The following is a 20,191-nucleotide window of genomic DNA, read 5'->3' on the forward strand; positions in this document are numbered from 1 at the left end:
AAACCAAGAAAATCTGTCTCTTTCATGTTCTTTTACAATTTCAAATTCCAAGGCTTCTCAAAGCCAGGGACCTCTGTTGATCACAGTTAGACAATGTATGGCCTTTAGTTTAAAAGTACACTGAAGTGAATCAGGAACATAAACGGATCTTTGTAGTGACTTTTTTTTAAAAAATTGCTCCCCCTCCCAGGTTGCCTTTAGTAAGCTAATTTGTAATTTCCCTGAGGATTTCAGTAGACATTCTGTGTATAATTAGAATCTGTTTTTATCACCTTCAAAAAGTGTTCAACTTTGTCTCTGTCTGCTTCTCTGCAGCCCTTTATTTATTTTACATTGAAAACTGGCACTGCCATACTCCAGGGTGATGGGCATTAAATGAAATGTTCAGTCAAGAGGCAGTGCAGCCCATCCCCTTCCTGAACCAAGCAGTCCTGAAACCAGGAGATGGGTAGGGGTAAAGGTGAGTGTCTGTGCTGGCGAGGAGCCCTGCTGCCCAGGGTACGGTATCAGGGAGGATGTGCAGTCAGAGAGGCAGTGAGGTGTGCAGAGATGAGTAAATCCTCTCCAGGAGGAGGAGTGGTGCTAGAGCTGAGGGTCTTGGCCCTTAGCTGACACAGAAGGTGCAGAAAGCCAGTTTTCCCATTGTATTGAAAAGAGAAAAGGCCAGGATGCTTAAACCTTATAATAGGGGCTAGAATAGTTTTCAGTTCCCACAGATCAGCCTGGAAGTCAGAGTGGTATATGTCTGTGTGACCATGCACAATGTAGGTTTTCTAGATCTGTCCACTGGGAAGGCCTGTGACCAATAATACCACAGTAGCAACACATATATGCACGCATGCCAACACACGCACACACACATACACACACGCTGGTTTCTGAGTATCACTTCTAGGTTTGCAGAACCAGGCTTTCTGGAGAAATGGCCTATTCTTAGGCTGGATTAAGGAAACTGAAATGAGCCAAGGACATTTCTGTACTGTATCAGGAAACAAGGGAAGGACTGGAGAATGACAGCATGTGTCTGAAGATGACAGCAGATGCTCTGAAGGGGTTTCTACTGGCCACATTGAAGACAGCTCAAGTGAAAGCTGGGGGGTTTGGGGGGGTTGGAGGGAAGCAGATTGTAGCCCAGTGAGTGGTAATGGCTGCTGCTGTTATTTAATCTTTGCAACAAAGTCTGAGCGGTAGGAGTGATAGCAAGGCTGTTAGGAGCCAGGTTGCTCACTGTCTTAAGGGGGGGAAAAGCCAGAATGAGCCCTGGGTTGGGGGTTGGGGTGAAAAACATCGAAAGTAGCTTTATTAGTAAGGAACCAGTGGGAATGGGGTCCTAGACACTTCCTACTGGGTGATCTCATTTCATCCTTATAAGTACCTTAAAGGCAGAGTTTTCCCCGTTTTCTAGATGCTGAGAATGAAATATATCCACAGTCATACACAACAAATAAGGGGCACTCTAGAATCAAACCCATGGTTGTATCCACACCTCATTTCCGAATGTCTTTTTGTGGTGGTTACTCAGCTCATGACTTCAGGACCCTTAAACTAGGATTTGTGGTGTTGTGTTGTGAACTGCCATCTCCAGTAAGTAGTCCATGGATTCAGCGTCTGCTTAGCAATTAGCAAGACTAATTTGACACAAAGTGTTAAGCAATATTTCATTTTATAATTATACTAATATGCTTAATGTTAAATACAGACTAAGCCCTGACTGTTTCTAAAAAGGTCTCTTTTGAGTTTGTTTTGCTATACTGAGATAAAAGCCCAGGACCATAGGCATGCTCAGTGAGCATTGTGCCCTGAGCCCTGATTCCTTCCCTTAATTGTTTTTATGTGGCTTGCCTTTTTCTTAACACGTCTTACAAAACTTAACCATGCTCAATGTTTGTGGTTTGCCCTGTGCTGCTGAGGATGTTGCCCTGTGTGCACACACCATTGCTTTCCCTACCGCGTTGGTCTGTGTGGGTTGTTCTGAGTTTTTTCTGTAGAGTAAGGCTGCTATGACTGCCGACAGTTGCATATGAACACACCTTTCCCTTTCTCTCTGGGAAGCACCTCAGAGTAGGTTTGCTTCATTAAAGTGGAGACACTCTTGGACTCAGTAAGAAATGGAGCCAAGCTTTCCACGGTGGCAGCAGCGTTTGACATCTCATCCAGCTCTGCAAGGTTCTGATTCATTCTCATCTTCCCCAGGATTTGGTGTGAATCAAACATACTTTAACTCCTCCTGTGGGCATGCAGGACCTTCTCACTGTGGCTTTGTTTGCATTAATCACCTGTTCATGTGTGCTTAGAGGTGATTTCTATATTTTCTTCAGAATATCTATTCAAGTCTTTCCCATACTTTGTTATTCAATCATTTGTTGTTTGCTAATTTGTGTAGGAGTTCCTTCTGTGCCTTGACACAGGTCCTTTGTAAGGTTTCTGCTGTTGATAATTGATAATTGTCTCCTTCCTTGTGATTTGTCTAGTCAGGATCTGGAGGGCATTAATGAACATCTGTTCTATATAAATATCCACTCATTCTGTTAATGTTGGTTAAAGAGACTTTCTTCATGGAATTGACACAACATGGACTCTGGAGCTGGGACCCTGAGGTCTTATTTCAACCTAGCTACCATGTGGCCTCAGTTGCCTTCTTTATTAAAAAGGTCATTTAATACTAGTACCTTATAGAGAGAGGTTTGGAGTTGAATACATTTGTCTACATTTACCCTCAATAAGGTGCTTAGAGAAGAACTTAGTACATCCTAGATGCTCAGCAAATACTAAGTGGTGTGCATAAGCCAGGCCCAGTCAGGATCCATTGACTTTCTCCTTTTACTCACTGGTCACCTGGCCTATAGGTGGAGACCTTATAATTTTTATATTTTCATATAAGTTTTGGTAAACCTATTATGATGACTTGTTTTATTTTGGTGATCAAGTGATTGATTCTTTTAAGAAGGGCTGTACACTATAACCCAGGTTGTCATATAACTCCTACCTACAATCCTCCTGCATCTGTTTGCTGAGTGTTTGGATTATAGTCATGTGCCACTTTGCTTGGCACTAGAGCACCTTATTTTATAATCACTTTTCTCCTCTGTTAGCCTTTTACTCATATTTATAAAGTATTCATTATTTCAACATGTGTTTATTGAACTGTGTTGGTTAGATTCCCATCTCTCTAACAAAATTCCCATGACAGTCAGCTTAAAAGGAGGACAGTTGTGGTGGTGCCTGTCATTAATCTAGCACTCAGATGGTGGGAGCAGGCAGGTCTCTGTGAGTTCAGGGCTACCCTAGTTTCATAGCAAGTTCTAGGCTACCCAGGACTACATAGTGAAACCCAGGCTCTAGAAATTAAAATAAAATAAAATAAAAAATAGAAGTCAGAAGGAGAAAGTCTGTTGGGGTCAAAGTTTCAGAGGTTTCTCCTTATTCTTTGCTTGGCCCTGGTGATATAGTACATGACAAACAAAAGCCTGTTTTCCTCATGGCAACACATTTGGAGAACAAAGAGAAGGGAAGGACCAAGGTCCCCATGGCCACTTAAAGGGCCTTTCTTACACTAGCCCTACCAAAAAGGTCCACTTATTAAAGCCATACACTCAGCAAATGTATGGCTCCTTTAGGGGCCTCTTTGCAGATCTCAGCAAGCACTGTATGCAGGCACTAGTCTAGCTAAGCAGCACACAACTCACACAGACAGACATGCTCTAAGGAGGAACAAGTGCATGCAGAGGAACAGGGGAGTGCTTGTTATGTAAGCTGGGGCCTGGACAGATGGCTGGGGGTAAAGTGCTTGTTGTGCAAGTGTGAGGACAGACATCAGTTCCCTAACACTCATTTACAGCCCAGGCATGCTGGTGCTCACCTGTAACCTCAGCACTGGGGTTCATTGGCCAGCTAGGAAATAGTGAACTCAAATAATAAATGAAGTCAGATATGGCAGCACACACCTTTAATCCCAGTACTCAGGGAGCAGGGGCAGGCAGATCTGGTCAACACAGTGAGTTAGTTCCAGGACAGCCAGAGCTAAATAATGAAAACAAACTAACAATAATAAAAATAACGTGGAGAATTATAAAGGAAAATTCCTAACACTAATCTCTGGCCTCTAAACATGCACAAGTGGGTGAATGCACCTGTGTGCAACACACAGAGGAATGTGCAACACATACACAGAGGAATGTGCAACACACACAGAGAGGAATGGGCAGCCCACACACAGGAATGGGCAGCACACACACACAGGAATGGGCAGCACACACACAGAGGAATGGGCAGCAGATGCTTAGTGGGTGTTTTAAAAAAGAAAAGAAAAAGAAAAAGAAGATGCTATAGCACACATGTGTAGTTCTCAGTACTCCTGCCATGACATGGGGCATGGAGACAGGAAAACACCTGGAAGTTCCCAGAGAAATGAGAGGGACCCCGCCTCAACAAAGTGGAAAGAGAAGACGTATATACAAAAGTTATCCTCTGGTCTCCACACGCGCACTACATGCCTGCAGACACACATGTGTACATACTAATGATAAATAATAAATAAAACTTAAGTTTAAATTTTTTAAAACTTTAGAAAGCCTTTGAAGATCTCTAAGTAGCAGAGATGACTATGTACCTTATAGGTGGAAAAGGAGACCACATTGTGGGCAAAGGAGTATGGGAAGAGGTGAGAAGAAAGCTAAATGCAGAGCTTCCTGGCTCAACTAGCTGTTAAAGACTTGGACTTTCATAGTTAGACCATTTCAAGATACGGCGCACATGCGTGTGTGTGTGTGTGTGTGTGTGTGTGTGTCTGTCTGTCTGTCTGTCTGTCTGTCTGTCTTTGGCAGTATTTTTGCATTAGTGTAGAACTTCTCCAGGGCAACCTTAGTGCACTGCGCTGTGGCTAGAATGCAGGCCATGTACTGTCAACATGGTACCTTCACACTAAGGTGTAACGTATCCCTGTGAATCTTAGGCCCCAGTAGAGGGGCCAAAGCAAAAGTGCACGAGTCACACGTGACCCTCTCTGTTGTCAGAAAGGGATCCTGTTTGGAAGGTAAAATAAATAACTTGCAAGTATTTGTCTTTAGATCTAAGCTGGAACCTGAGCCACATACAAAGAGGAAAGAATCCACCTCTGAGAAAGCCTCTCAGAATGCTTCCCAGGACTCTGAAGAAAAGCCTGCTGCTGAGGACTTGCCAGGTATGAATCAAGATAAAAGTCTTGCTTTGCACTTCTGCCTTCTGACCTGTTGGCAGGAATACAGAGCAGGGAAAGGCAGCAGTTCCTGACCCATGGTGATAAGCACAGATGCCCAAAGCAAAAGAAGCTTAGAGCTGGGAGTGCTTAGTCTGAGGAGTCACACATTCACATGGGCTGTGAAGAAGGGCCGCTTTTCTGTGTACCTGCTGGGTGGGAACTGAGGAGGCACCACTGAGCCTGCCTGCTAAAGAGTGGTGTGAACCTCCACAGTGGAAGTCAGCACTGGCAGCAGGCAGCTACACTACCCCAGGAGGGAGCATGCTTTCTCAGGGGTCTCCACAGCCAGGCAGAGCCTTGGGATAAGATGCAAGTATGGGTTTGTATTTCTTGTCATCACAGACACAGTGATGTTCCTGACAGTTCATGCCAAAGAAATGTATAGTCTACATCAAATCAGAATGTCACTGACTGATTCATTATGTGTACAGTCCATGTACCTCTGCTTAGGGATGTGGTGCATCCCTGCATACAGTATAGCAGGTTTCTTGTGGCACCATTCACTGCCTAGCTGTGAGACCTGAACATCTCTCTGTCAGGTCTGTGGCTCTGCCAGCACAGGAGGGTCATAGCCTCTTTTCTTTAGAAGACCCTGAAAGGCTCAGAGCCTGGGCTACTTTTCCAAGCTTATAAATACTAGTTCCAAGACTCACTGGTATGTGGCCTGGCTCTCAAGCCCACCTCTCTCTTATGATTCCCTGCATTTCATAAGTGTTCCACATGCACCATGGCTCACCATCCTGGAAGATGCCAGAGGCCCCTTGTGCAGTGGGAACAGCACTTTTGGAGCCTTTCATTGTTCCACACATCCTGACTGAGTGACAGGCCTGACTCACATTGGATCTTTGGGGGTGTGCACTCTTGTGAGTATTTTAATAGGTGAGGAAGCTAAGAGTCAGAGAAGTTATTATATAACAGCTCAAAGTCCAGCACTGAAGAAGCACAGCAGCCTTCCATGTGGGTGGTTCTATTTGCACAGCCTCAGCCTATTCTTGGCTCATAGCTGTTGAGGTGCAGTATGCAGGGGCTCTGTTTATCTCCTGTGCCTGCCCGGGGCTTTCCCACAATCCCATGGGCACAGCTCCCAGGAGGACAAGATGGGCATCGTAACTACATTTATTGAAGCTGGATGCAGCAGCCACATTCAGTCTTTCACCTACTCAGTAAATCCTATACAGGCTGGTGACAGCAGGGAAAGCCAGTGCTGATTGAGGGCCTAGAGGCAATGCATCTCATGGAAAGATACCCAGTTTTACTGCTGACCTCAGACCTACATTGCATGTTGTGCCAGGCTTTGGGCTGGGTAGGAACTTCATAGTTAATGAAAATGGCTCTTCTTTGGACTCATAGGGAAACAAGTGAGGTCCATTTGCCAGCATCCTTCCACTGTGGTGCCTGTGAGGGTGAGGAGAGTGGTGGTGTTCCTATGTTCTGCCTTAGATCCAAAGGTTGTATTCTGTCTGGTTGAGCTGTGAGCAGTTCTGAGCAGGAGATATAGTACATGTGGAAAGGAGCAGCTGGGCCCTACACTCACCCATGTTCACTGAGCATCACTTTGGCTGCTTAAACCTTGGAGCAGGAACATCAGCACTAGTCGCTGGGGCTTACTTTTCAAAGGAGACCACCAAGAGAATGCAAAGACAGCCCAAAGAATAGAAAACTACATGGTACTGCATGTCTGATGAGGCACTGCCATTCACATGGGTAGACACACAGACTTTTCAACTGAAAGCTAAAAACACACCCAGCTGGAAAATGGGCAAAGGATCTGAATGGCAGTTTCTTTTTTAATTGAAAAAAAAGATCTAATACAATATATTCTGATCATGTCTCCCCTCCTCTAATTCCTCCAAGCTCCTGCTCACCTACCCAACACCATATCCTTCCTCTCTGTGTGTCTTTAGAAAACAAACAGGCAAACAAACAAACCAAAGTTGATTTTAAAAAATTAAGAAAACACACACACATACAAATGCAAACTCCCTAAAACCAGAGTAAATGGCAGTTTCTTGAGGATATCTGTGTATGACAAGCCCTAACATCACAAGTGACCAGGGGACACATGACAGCCTCAAGGTTCCTCAGAGGGGCCAGTGTGGAAAAGGCAACATGGTGCTGGGGTAGCCCTTGGGGTAGCAAGGAGCACAGGTTATAAGAAATAAGGTTGCAGATGCTGGCTGCGGCAAGACCACAGAAGGCCAGGAATGCAGGTAGGGCATCTGGATCTGATTGGTTGGCTCAGTATGCTGTGAGCACTGTGCTTCAGGCTGAGTCCTAAGGCCCAGATCAGAATGGCTTCAGGTGGCACAGGGTTGAACCACCTGGAGAACACAGAACTTCTCCATGCTGATGTAGCGAATTCATGCTTGGATTTATTATGATGGGCTTTATGTTTCCAATTTTGTTTTCATATTCAAAGAGGAAGGGAAGAGAAATCTGAAATGAGGACCATACCAAAGCCAAGTAGGAGACAGATGTCACGGGTGTGAGTGTGATGGGTTCACACCCAGAGAATTGCTCAGAACAGTGCCACTCTGCCTGAGCATGCTTTGTGATATGGATGTTTTCTCATGTCTGGAGCTCTGGTTCACCTGCAGTGAAGTTTAGGTCACTGTTGATGAAAATGTGTTTTTAATAGTAGCTGTGACTTTCATGCAGAGTGGGCATATTCTGCCTCCCATATTCTTCACTCTGCTGTGGTGATGTACCTTCCCAACCAAAACCCCTTGAACTCTGACCACCCCGCACAGCTAAGCTCAATAGGAAATTGATTGAGGCTAAGGAAAGGAAGTGTAGCATTTGCCTTTGAGTTCCTGGCAAAACAATGATGAAGCCTAGGGACACTACAACATACAGAAACCTAAAATCACCTTTGGGATCAAGCTTGTCATGGTCTCCACTGAGCAGCCCCTACCCTCCCCCAGACAGCCCTACTTCCATGTACAGACTACACCCATCATGCTGGACAAGAGTTCTTTCTAGGCACCTGTGCTATTGAAGGGGCATTGTGTGCTTGCCTTGTCATGAACAGAAGTTTTTCTAGATTAAAATGTTCATGTTTTAGTCTATGTGGCTATCCTAGAAAAAGACTTAATAGTACATGGGCTGGGACATGGAGCTGGTGCTGCACACCAGCTAACTGTTCAATATGGACCATGCTACAGAACTCCATTCTTTTTGGTGTCTCCATATGCCTGTTTCTTCAGCTGCCTATTCTGAGTAAATAGCTGGCTTCCTATTTTTGTCTACTTTAGTGTTTCCTTTCTTAACAGAAAAGCCTTTGGCTGAATCACAGCCTGAACTGGGAACCTGGGGCGATGGCAAAGGTGAAGATGAGCTGTCTCCAGAAGAGATACAAATGGTAATCCTGTTTCCCTTTAACTGTCTGTCCTAAGACTTTGAGTAAGTGGGAGGTTGTGCAGATGTCCTTTCCCTAATTTGATACTGAGCTTTAAAGGTATAAACACATTGTAGATACACTTACCACTTAATATCCTACTTCCTTTTAGACTTTTCATGATGTCAGTGATAACAAAGTTAGCTTGGATGGTCTTGCTAAGTGTCTTCAGCAGGGTGGTAGGCATCCATTTTAAATGTCTTTTATGTTTGCAAAGATGTGCTTATACTCAGTTGAGTCTCTAGTATCATGGAAATGAAAGGAAACATGGTGATGGCTCAAGGGTGACAGGAACAACCATGAGGACAGTGATGACCTCCTGGTGACCTGCCCCTTGTGCTAAGTGCTATCTATTATTTGTCTTTTCTGAGTGGTTTCAGGGGACACAGTTGTGGTGATAGCTTCCCAAACGGCAACCTCCTGGCTGTGCAGCATTGTCGATGAGCATTTTAGGGATCATCTCCCTGGATCTTCTTCAGGCCTGCAGTATTTATTCATCTCCTCCTCCTGTCCTTGGAAAGAACAGGAAAGGCCTTGTCAGTAAGCCCCTGCTGATAAGAATGGAGCTGGGCTCCCAGCCTCTGGGGACAGGAGGATCGGGGTGAACAGAAGCCCTCCTGTCTAGCCCTCTGGCTTTGGCTTAGCCTTCAAGCCTTTCAGAGAGTTGTTTGTGTTGCCGGCTATTTCCCTGGAAAGGGCTCTTCCCACTCCTGTCTGACTCCTATCATGTCTAGAGGAAGTCTTCTAGAAACACTATAGACAGGGAAGAGACAGGGCCATGAGTGTTACATGGGAATGCTACATTTGAGGCAGAAAATAACAAATGAGTTTCAGTATAGCTGGATTGTATTCCCTCTGACAACTAATACTGAAAGAAGTATCTTAAAATCATGCTGTTTGTCACCACAGACACTGTGGAAGGTAGGCCTAAGGAAGCAGGCAGCAGGGTGTCTGCCATCCCATGGCATACATAGTCCTTCTGAGATAGTAGAGAACTAGAGCTGTGAGTCCTCCTCTAATTGTCTGTGTAACTCGGGAAGCAAAGGAGCCTTGATGGACATCAAGCTTGTCAGAATGGATGCCCTGTAGAACTAGAGAGTCATGATTGAGAGCCACGAGACACAGCCAAGGAGGCTTGTGCATGGTTGACATGACCCACACCTCCCACACAGCTGAAGACAAGTATCAGGATGAGTCTTTCTCCCAAGTCTGTGGTGTCATCTTTCATGTCTTGCTGTCCCAACCAGACCATTCACCAAAAGGCTGGTATTGTGTAGCCTGTGGTGCTGGTGCCATATAACCAATGTCTGCAGTGTTTCCTAGTTTTTGTACTGTTGCTACAGGTTGGTGGGACAGAAGGATGTCACAAACATTTTATAACAGGCTACTTAATGTTCACCTAATGATGTTCTTGTTAGGGAGTAATTGCTGAGAGTCATATTGTAAAGTCTGACTAGCCCAGATTCAAAGGCCCAATCCTGAGAATGATAGGCAGGAATACTGTATTATTGGTTTTATGATGGAAGTAGTTTAGCAAATTGTGGTCATAATTCATAATGAGTTTTGGAACTTTCCCTCGGGGTGAAATAATGAATTAAGCCCTATACTGGCAATTTAATTCATTCTTTTAAACAAAAAAGCTGTTTCTAGGTATTGCAGAATGGCTGCCGGTGTTATTTGCATGCACAATCACTCTACAGGTAGAAATCATGGTATAGGTGGATGGGACCTTGAGTAAGCAGAGGTTTATGGCAGGCTCAGAGAAACTTAGTTTTCTAATGTCAAATGCCAAGAAGATTGCTCTCCATTAGAGCCCACATTACTCTTATGTGCCCCATTCATTTTACTCAAGCAAAGTGACCTTTATTTATTGATGTGTTCATTGAGGTAACTTTGAATGAGGTAACTTTTAAAGACACGACTGTGACCTCTTTCTTAAACCTGTATAAAATGAGTCTGTAACAGGTGTTCCCGGAGGCAACTCATGGCACCTGGGCAGCCAGGCAGCTGGCATGGCTTTCATACTGAGCTGTGCTGAGGCCCAACACAATTCATAGATCAAGAACTTAGGTGTTGGAAAGAGTCTGAGTTCTCACTTTACTTCTCTAAGAAGGGAGAACTTGAGATGGGAGCACTTCATCCTGCCTTATTTCTTACTCAAAGGCCTTAGCATAGTGACTCTTTTGTAAAACTTAGCAAATAGGGGTAGATTAAAAACAGGATTTCTATAGAAAGATATTACTAATGGACTTGTGTCTTTTAAACCAGACTAGAAGCCCTTTCTAGAGGCCAAGTAGAAAGTCTAGTTGACCAGTAAGAATCAAGATAGTAAAGGGAGCTATTGTTTAGCGCACTGTGCTTGTACCATGGCTGCCCCAAGTACTTCCACCTGGGTATGTTACTTAGCCTCATCCAGGAGGGAGTATTGTAGGCCCCACTGTGTGCTGAGCCATAGACACCTGTTCAGGGGCACCTTAATCTCAGGTTCTAGATCCTTAGGTGATGCTGATAAACTGGTGGTGGGGGCACATCTGTAATCTGAGCACTTACAGGAAGATCCTCGAATGCATAGTTATAAGCCAGCCTGGCACACATATGAAACCATTTAAAAGAAAAGGGATGCTGCTGCTTGTTAGCCATTCTTCACTATAACAAATACCTGAGAACAGCTACTCAAGGTAGGAAAGGTTTACTCAAGTGCTCGGGTTCAGAGGCTGCAGGCTGTGGTCAATGGCTATTTGCTCTGGGTCTATGATGATACAGTATCGTGGCAGAAGGGCATGGTGCTCATCTCACAGCTACCCCAAGGATAAGCTCCTCATGACCTACCTTCTGCCAAATGGACCCACTCTCAGCTACTTCCTTCATCAGTCTGAATCAGTCCCTGAATAATTCAATGGCTGGGCCAGAGCCTTAATGGTCTGATAATCACTCAATGGCTGGATTTGCCCCTAGAAACCAACACTTCACTCAGCCATGAGCATTTTCAGGAGAGAATTCATATCTAAACATAGCACATTAAGTGATAAATATCTCTTAGACTGTAGTCATATTGTATCTCTGGGCATATAGACATCCTGCTGTGGTGTTGACCACAGAGACCAAGGCTTGGTTCAGCCCTGTGCCTGGTCAAGTCCCTACTTCTGTGAGGAGACAACATTGCTGCACAGTCAGACTGACCCTAAAAGGAACTGTCTGTACATTTTCCAGAGCCTGACAAAGTGAAACAGCAAAGGGCCCCAACTGCTCCATTGAATCTGAGGTAAAAGGGACCTCCAAGCATCTCCGCATTCACTTAAAAACCTGTCTGGAAGCTATCTCCCAGACAGTACTCAAGTAGACAACATACATGTCTTAACGACCTCACTGCCTAAGTCCTACTCTTCCCATTTTGGTGACAAAGGCAGAAGGACAGCGATTGGATTACTCACCCTGCCCAAAGACATACAGTTTCAAAGATGAAAGGGCTGGGACTCCAACTTCAACTTCATACCTCAGGGTCAGGGAAGGTTAAGACTCACAGCTGTCCACAAAGAAACTGATGGCCATCAGAAAGTTGCCTACTAGCTAGGACCACTTAACCATTTTCATAAGCTCTCACACCTGGCTTCCATACGTGAGGTATATGGCCAACATGGGAACCCCTGCCACTCAAACTTTGGGCCAGACTTGCCAGTTAATGTCCATCAGAAAACACAGGCATTTACAATTCTTAACAGCAAAATTTGTTACGAAGTAGTGTCTTAGTCAGGGTTTCTATTCCTGCACAAACATCATGACCAAGAAGCAAGTAGGGGAGGAAAGGGTTTATTCAGCTTACTTCCATATTGCTGTTCATCACCAAAGGAAGTCAGGACTGGAACTCAAGCAGGTCAGGAAGCAGGAGCTGACGCAGAGGCCATGGAGGGATGTTCCTTACTGGCTTGCTTCTCCTGGCTTGCTCAGCCTACTCTCTTATAGAACTCAAGACTTCCAGCCCAGGGATGGCACCCACAAGGGGCCCTACCCCCTTAATCACTAATTGAGAAAATGCCCCAAAGCTGGACCTCATGGAGCCACTTCTCCAACTGCAGCTCCTTTCTCTGTGATAACTCCAGCCTGTGTCAAGTTGACACACAAAACCAGCCAGTACAAGTAGCAACAAAATAATTTTATGGTCTGGAGTCACTACAACATGAAGAACGTATTAAAGGGTTGCAGCATTAGGAAGGTTGAGAACCACTGGTTTAGGGAAACAGGGTTTTGTCTGTCTGTTTTTATCAATTCCGTTTCATTTTAAGCTGCCCTGTAGTGGAGGCTGCTCTCTACTGAAATTCCTGAGCACTATCTGAGCCCTTTCTTCACCCCTTACCAGACAGAGGGCTTACGGCATCTGCTTCTGTTCCTTGAAAGGCTGGATATTTCCGAGATGGCATACAGAACTCCTGGGGTCAGGGAAACCTGTGCCTTTGCCTGATTGCTGGAGCTGGTGTGATGCTTCTGAGGTGTTAGCTGCTAGGGCCTGGAAAGGCAGCACAGCCCTGGATCTCATGCATGGGCTGGAGGAAACCAGAGGGCTTTGTTCCCAGGCAGCACTCTAGTAGTAAGTCACCTAGTCTGATAGTTAATGGCATTTAGGAACAGTTTCAAAGCATCTAAGGACAAGATTTAAAAGGGCAGGACCATATTTTATCATTAGGGGAAAAGGAAAGAAAGGAAATGCCTCCCTGGAAACAAACCTGAGCATACCTGAGGGAATTGGTGCATGTAAATTAGCACCTACAACTGAAGTGATTACACATGCTCAGGAAATACTGGCCTCCTAAGTCACTGCTGAGCGGACAGTTAACAGCTGATGCCTCCAGACCCAAAGTGAAGTTGTTATTCTCTTAGCTGGTCTCTGTGATGCCTAATGAAGAGCCATTAGCAATACTGTCTCTACAGTCTGCAAGGCAGCCTGCTGTGACTCAAGTGGTCCTGCTGGGAGCCACCCCATCCTCCTCCTATTCCCATTTTCTGATCTGATGGGTCTAGGGTAGAATGCGGCCTCTTGAGTTCTGATGGGCAGCAGAATTTGTGCAGGGCTTAGGGACTAAAGAAGAAAGGTGGCACTGCCCCTTGAGAGATGCTGGTCCATGAACAAGTGAAACTACATGCAGGGGACATCCAGAGAAAGTGCTTCCATCTGCTCTGTGACCAGGCTTTAACATGGCACCTGTGCTGGAGTCCCCAGCCAGTCAGAAGAGATGGGGAATGTGACATTCACCTGTGTCCTGTGGAAGTGGCTGAGGCTGCCATCACAGAGGTGAACATTGGCTGGATCACAGATAATATGTACCTGAGGCCTCTTCTGCTGGGCCAGGTAGAGCCAACAAGGATGCAGTGTTTTCGTGTCATGGGCAGTGGGGTACTGAGCCCAACATGAAAAGCTATGTGTCACCTGAGTTCAGAGTGTTCTGCTCAGGATCTGGACTTTACTTCACAGAAGCAATGTTAGGACTGGTCAGTATGAAGTAGGTGTAGGGCATACTCTAAAAGGGCAATGGTGCTACCTCTAGGCAGTGGGCAGCCCTGGTGCTGTCACACAAGGCCCTTGGGGTCACAGGTCTGTCCCTGTCACAGGCCAAAGAGCCTGCCAGCCTCGGTCCCACAGTCTTCCCCACACCAAGTTGTCTGTCTAAAATGCTGCACCTGGAGATAGGTGGCAGCCGTGGAATCTCAGCAGAGTGTGTCCTCTGCCCAGCCGCTAGTTTAAGTGTCAGCTGCTCCTGAGCTGAGACCCGGGAGGACTCTGAAGCCAACATAGCACACACAGTTGGTCTTTGGGCTGGCTAGCATTTTCTTCCCAGAGTATGGTATTTTTCAGACAATCTGCTGGCAATACCCTGTGCTGGCCAGTGGGACTGGGCAGTGATCCTTAGAAGGTGGGTGGAAGGTCAAAGGTTGCTTGTTGTCCCTTTCTTGAGCCCATCTGATATCATTCTGAGTATATGTGCTCCTTTGCAGTTTGAACAAGAAAATCAGCGACTCATTGGTGAAATGAACAGCTTGTTTGACGAAGTGAGGTATGTATGCAGTTAGTAGCTCGATGACAGCTTTCCCAGATACTGGGGCCTTTTTCCACTTGCTCTGGTATCCAAGCACCCACATGTAACAGGGCAGGGCTAGCTGGGCCTGTGGGAGGAGACTGGCTGTGGGTGCTGCAGCTCGCAGAAAGAGCATACACTAAAGACAGTCTGCCTCAAATGTGGAACCATACCACTAGCACGGGGCAGCTTGGGTGGAGTGGCTCTAAATGCAGTGGGGGCCTTGTCCCAGGAGTGCCTGCTTCCAGGTGACCAGGCTCACACCTACTTGTCAGTGAACTTCAGGGGCCTGTGTTCCACAGGAGTATTGCCGTGCTGTGGAAGCAACAGCTGAGTATTTGCACAGCCCTATTCCATCCAGGGCATGACACCTCCCAGCCTGGAGACTTACTCAGGGTAGAGATACTCCCTGGGTCAGCTCATGGGTATTTTGTCCCAGAGGTGGCTCTCTCAGGCCTCTTCTGCCCACCCATCTTGCTATTCTTCTCCATGCCCCGATACCACTCTTTCTATGTCTCCTGTCTGCCCTTCCCATGTGATCTACAAGCTCCCCTTGCCACTCACACGTTTCTCCTTCTGCCACACACTCATCCCCAGCTGTGCTGAAGTAGTGATGGTCAGCCTAAGCCTGCCCCATGGTGGGAAGGGCTCACCAGTGTTTCAGGTTGGGCAAGCACTTAGTTGCTGAACCAGATGGGGTGATCACAGACTGAACTGGAGCATTTTCTTGCCATGAAGAGAGCTGGCTTAAGAGGGAAATGTACTTTAAAGATTTATTTATTTTATATATGTGAGTACACTGTCACTCTCTTCAGACACACCAGAAGAGGTCAGGCATCATCAGATCCTCTTACAGATGGTTGGGAGCCACCATGTGGTTGCTGGGAATTGAACTCAGGAGCTCTGGAAGAGCAATCAGTGCTCTTAACCACTGAGCCATCTCTCCAGCCCCAGAAATGTACTTTTTTAAAGATGGGCTTTCAAAGTGACCATGCCTTTTGATTCTCCAGCATGTATCACAAGGTAAGTAGGTTATGCAGAGGACACATTGTGCCTGTCCAGCTCCTCCCCCTGTCTGGCATGGCTGCCCTCCCTCTTTTGCCATCACTTTAATGTTTTCTTCAGAAATGTGTACCGTTCATATTAGATTACCAGGAGCTAACAGCTAACATGTCACCTATCGATTCTTTTTGAAGGCAAATCGAAGGGAAAGTCGTTGAAATTTCCAGACTCCAAGAGATATTCACTGAAAAGGTTTTGCAACAGGTAAAAGGACCCAGAGGCCCAGCAGTTTTGAGTTTTGACTTGGGACTGACAGAGAGCTCGTAGCCCTCTCCCAGAAGCCTCTGAGTGATGCAGATTAGACAGCACCATGTTGTGTTAGCCAGTCACACCACTCAGAGCATCCTGGCCTAGCTTCTAGTCACTCCACAGTAGCCCTCTGGGGCACAGCGATGGCTCTGCAGAGTGGCTCTTGTGAGCTAGAGCATCTGCTGGTACTAGAAGGGTGCAGTCCGGACTGGGAGCCAGGCAGCCCCTCCATACCATCGCCCCCAATCTGTAGAAAGGGATGAGACCACAGGACTGCTATTCTGTTCACAGGTGAGCACAGTGTAGAATGGAGAGCTGCTTTTCAATCCACTGTGCTCCAGAAATTAGGTGCAGCCTCTCAGCCAGCCCATGCTACTGCCCAGAGCACAGCTGATAGGGGTAGGGTTGCTCCCAGGTGAGCTTAGGACTAAAACACCTTCTCTTCTCTGGGATGTTGGCTCACTCACAAAACAACTTCCTGAACCTCACAGCAGAGTTGAGTCAACATGGATGAGGTAGAAGCTAACAACAGTTGGAAATACAAGATCATAAAAGTAAGATTCACAGGTATCTTTTTTAAAAGAAAAAGATTTATTTTATGGGTACACTGTAGCTATCTTCAGACACACCAGAAGAGGGCATCAGATCCCCATTACAGATGGTTGTGAGCCACCATGTGGTTGCTGGGAATTGAACTCAGAACCTCTGGAAGAACAGTCAGTGCTCTTAACCGCTGAGCCATCTCTTCAGCCCTCTTCATAAATATCTTAAACGTCTACCCAAGCCACGTGTGTGAAGACCATGAACCCTGGAGACAGGCTTTATGCAGACCCTTGTCCTAATGGCCATGTCAGCTGCATGACAGAGGAAGCCATCAAAGCAAGCTCCTGGCACAATAGCTTACTTTGGGGAGAGTCGCCTTGGCTGAAGCTTACAGCTTTCAGGGTGACTAGGCTGCAGTCTGGACAATCCATCCTGTGTGTTGTGGCCAGGACTTCTCCTAAGCCCCATCATCTGAAGTACAGCTAGTGGTCCAGGCTTTACTCGCAGAGCCGACAAGTAGTACCACTGACCTACCTGGCCCATGGCAGTGGGACTCTGAGCAAGCCAGGTAGTATCCTGCTTTAGTAACACCACATATGCCACCATATGTCCTCTGCGTGGTACTCCAGTGACATACCCTGGCTGGCCGTACAGGAGAGGGAATCACAGTCTCTTAGGCTCTAGTACTCGACCTTCTAGCAAGGGCTGTCTGCTGCCACTGCAGTGACTGCCCCAGAAGCCTAGGCAGACTGCCCCACGGTCTAGTGCGTTATGAGGTTGGTGTCCCTCTGGAGTCCACCAAGGGCCCCTTGAACTGTGAGGCCTTGAGAACCATGTTTATGTCAGTGCTGTGGGCTGTTTATGGCAAACTCCTCAGCTCCTGCTCTGATGTTCTCTGCAGTGTGTCACTACCCACATGCCCTGGCCCATGTGCCATGCACACTCCAGTGATGTCTCTACTGGGAACTGGGTGATTGAAGCCTACCTTCCATTCTAAAGCATTATACCATAAAGGGCTCCCTAAATGTGAGCACATTAGAGCATGCCTCCCTGCCTCTCGGCAGGAAGACTGAAAACAGTACCACATGGCTGATATGGTGAGGTCTCCAATAGCATTGTCTCATGAACGGACACCAGCCTCGCTCCTTCCAAGTCCTCAGCATCTACACAGGGCATTTGTGGCCAGCAATTCAGGTCTTCTTCTAACTCTTACCCATTTAGCAATGTGTTAAAGCATGCTGCTTGGATGGCTAATGTGTTTCAAAGCCTGTAACATGAAGCTGGCTTCTAGACCTTATAAAGAATAAACAGAATGCTGGAGAAGAGGCCAGAATCAGTAGTTCATATTTGTCCTTGTCACTTGGTGAGTAACAGGAGAGATAGCAGATAGTGTGAGCTGTACAACCTGACAAGAGCCTTATCCTAGTCCTGCCACTCAGACGGAATGTGACCCTCTGTAAGCTAGTAGACATCTCTGAGCCATACATTTCCCTCTCTTTGTATTGGGTGAGGCCCACCTCGCTGGTGACAATCTCCAAAGCTGTGTGGGTACAGCCTCTACACCTTGGAACATGGTGATAAGTACTAGCAGAAGAATGTCTTCTTGGTGGAGGAAAGAATGGCTGACTTTCCCTGATATTCTTCCCTTCCACAGGAAACTGAGATCGATAGCATTCACCAGTTAGTGGTGGGGGCAACTGAAAATATTAAGGAAGGCAATGAAGACATACGAGAGGTGGGTACCTGGTGCTTTCTAGTCTGAAGTGGCCCAGCACTGCATCCCAGCAGCCTGAATCTCTGTAGTGAGGCTGTCCAAGAGTACTGTGTAGTATTCAGGGTCCATCTTGCATCTGTAGCCATGGGTTTATAATCAGGGCCAGCCTAGGAGCATATGTTAATAAGACCTGCTGGCTAACCTCCAACTGATTCTCAAGAGAATGTAGCTTCCATCCCTGCAAGGACAGTGGGTGGGAGAACATCCAGGTAGGGTCAGGTAGGGTTGAAACCAAGGATGAGTCCACAGAGAGTAAGAGCCCAGAAACTAACTGGAAGGCACCTAGCCTTATGAGCCAGCTCTCTCTAAATCCCAGACCTCCTCGTTGTCCCTGTGCCACCATAGACAGACAACACTGGAACATCCAAGCCCTGGTTCAAATGGGAGTGGACCCTGAGGAATTGAGTACTAGGAGGTTAGGCTTTGCCCAACATAAGAGGTTGAAAGGCAGAGGCAGGCAAAATGGCTCAGTGGATAAAAGTGCTTGCTACCAATTGATTTTAATTTCTGAAACCCACAGGGTAGAAGCAGAGAATTAACTCTACATTTTCCTCTGACCCTACCCCCACATGTACACGGTGGCATACATTCCCACCTACCCATCATCAGGATAAATGTAATTTTAAAAATGAAATGCAAGGCCTTTGTTCTCTGTCAGTTGTTCATGAACTGTAGCTTTTGTTCTTATCTAATGAGAGCATGGGATTCACAGAGGTGTGCGTGGGGCACCTAGGGCTTCTGAAACCAGTCGAGTAGTGCTAACTCCTATGCTCCTCCTGCCAGGCCATCAAAAACAACGCAGGCTTTCGAGTGTGGATCCTCTTCTTCCTCGTGATGTGTTCCTTTTCCTTGCTCTTCCTCGACTGGTATGACAGCTAGCCCACCAGGGCCGCGCCTGCACCTGCACCACCGCCTTGGACACACCACATGCCAGCATGTGTCTCATCTGCTATGGAGCTGTGTAAGGTCCAAGGGCTGGGAAAACATGGCCCCCAAGCCAACCTTTGGAACCTCTCAGGACCTGGAAATACATGGATTGCAAGTGCCCTGTATGATCTTCAGGGTGGAAGATAAAGGTCATCAGGAGCTGCACCTTCAGGACAGGCCACAAGCATGGTGGAGGCTGAGCAGAGCAAGGATATGGCAGGCCTCCTATCCCCATTACAGGCTCGGGGCTGTCTCCTGCCCTTCCCACACCAGTAGCTTCAGGGGAGAACATGCCTAATGTTGCTAAAATCATCAGTTCTTATTTCCTTGTGGCATCTAATCTGTGCTGGTACGTGGCCATTTTGTCATAGAAAATAATTTACATCTTCCTTGTCAAGCTAATAAACACAATTACAGCCACTTACTGCAGTCAGTGAGTCTCCACTGAGCCCCTCTGGCTACCACCTGGCTGGACAGGCAGGCTCTGGTGTCCTCCACTAAGCCTCTCTCCTGACCTGGCTCCCCAGCTTGTTAACAGCAAAGCGAGGGTCTGGAGGCATGTGAAGCTTCATTTCCTGCCACTGGGTCCTAGGAATTTGTGTTCCAAGAAGGGTGTGGACCTCAGAAGAGTGGGCCTTCTGCCCTTATTCTTACATAACTTGCCCCTCTAGAAGAGGCCATGGGATTGCCTGTTGAGAACTAGAAGTGTATGGCACATGGCCCACATCTGTGTACAGATGTATCCTGGGCTGCACAGTTCTTGCTGAAGCACATGAGTACAGACAGTCAGTGTGCAGCTTAGGTACCCACAAGCTCTTTATTTGTAGAGTGAATGTGAGAACTATATTGGGAGAGTTCACAGTGGGTAAAGGGCTACGTTAGAAAACACAACAGGGCCTGCCTACTTCACACACACGGTCCGTGAGTCAGATCCCTCT

General features: G+C 46.6%; 1 protein-coding gene across 5 annotated transcripts in view; it reads left to right on the forward strand.

The window, feature by feature from the left end:
- Stx18 (syntaxin 18) overlaps positions 1 to 19,673 on the forward strand; it is a 95,999-nt gene extending 76,326 nt beyond the window's left edge. For all 5 annotated transcript variants that reach the window (XM_031341923.1, XM_031341924.1, XM_031341926.1 and 2 more), the window contains 6 exons: positions 5,067 to 5,179; positions 8,509 to 8,597; positions 14,619 to 14,677; positions 15,895 to 15,964; positions 18,207 to 18,287; positions 19,110 to 19,673. In XM_031341923.1, the coding sequence (XP_031197783.1) occupies positions 5,067 to 5,179; positions 8,509 to 8,597; positions 14,619 to 14,677; positions 15,895 to 15,964; positions 18,207 to 18,287; positions 19,110 to 19,205 (508 nt within the window). In that variant the 3' untranslated portion in view covers positions 19,206 to 19,673. The remainder of the gene's footprint in view (positions 1 to 5,066; positions 5,180 to 8,508; positions 8,598 to 14,618; positions 14,678 to 15,894; positions 15,965 to 18,206; positions 18,288 to 19,109) is intronic.
- The last annotated feature ends 518 nt before the right edge of the window (positions 19,674 to 20,191 follow it).

Source organism: Mastomys coucha, unplaced genomic scaffold (assembly GCF_008632895.1).
Source record: "Mastomys coucha isolate ucsf_1 unplaced genomic scaffold, UCSF_Mcou_1 pScaffold22, whole genome shotgun sequence".
Taxonomy (NCBI): domain Eukaryota; kingdom Metazoa; phylum Chordata; class Mammalia; order Rodentia; family Muridae; genus Mastomys; species Mastomys coucha.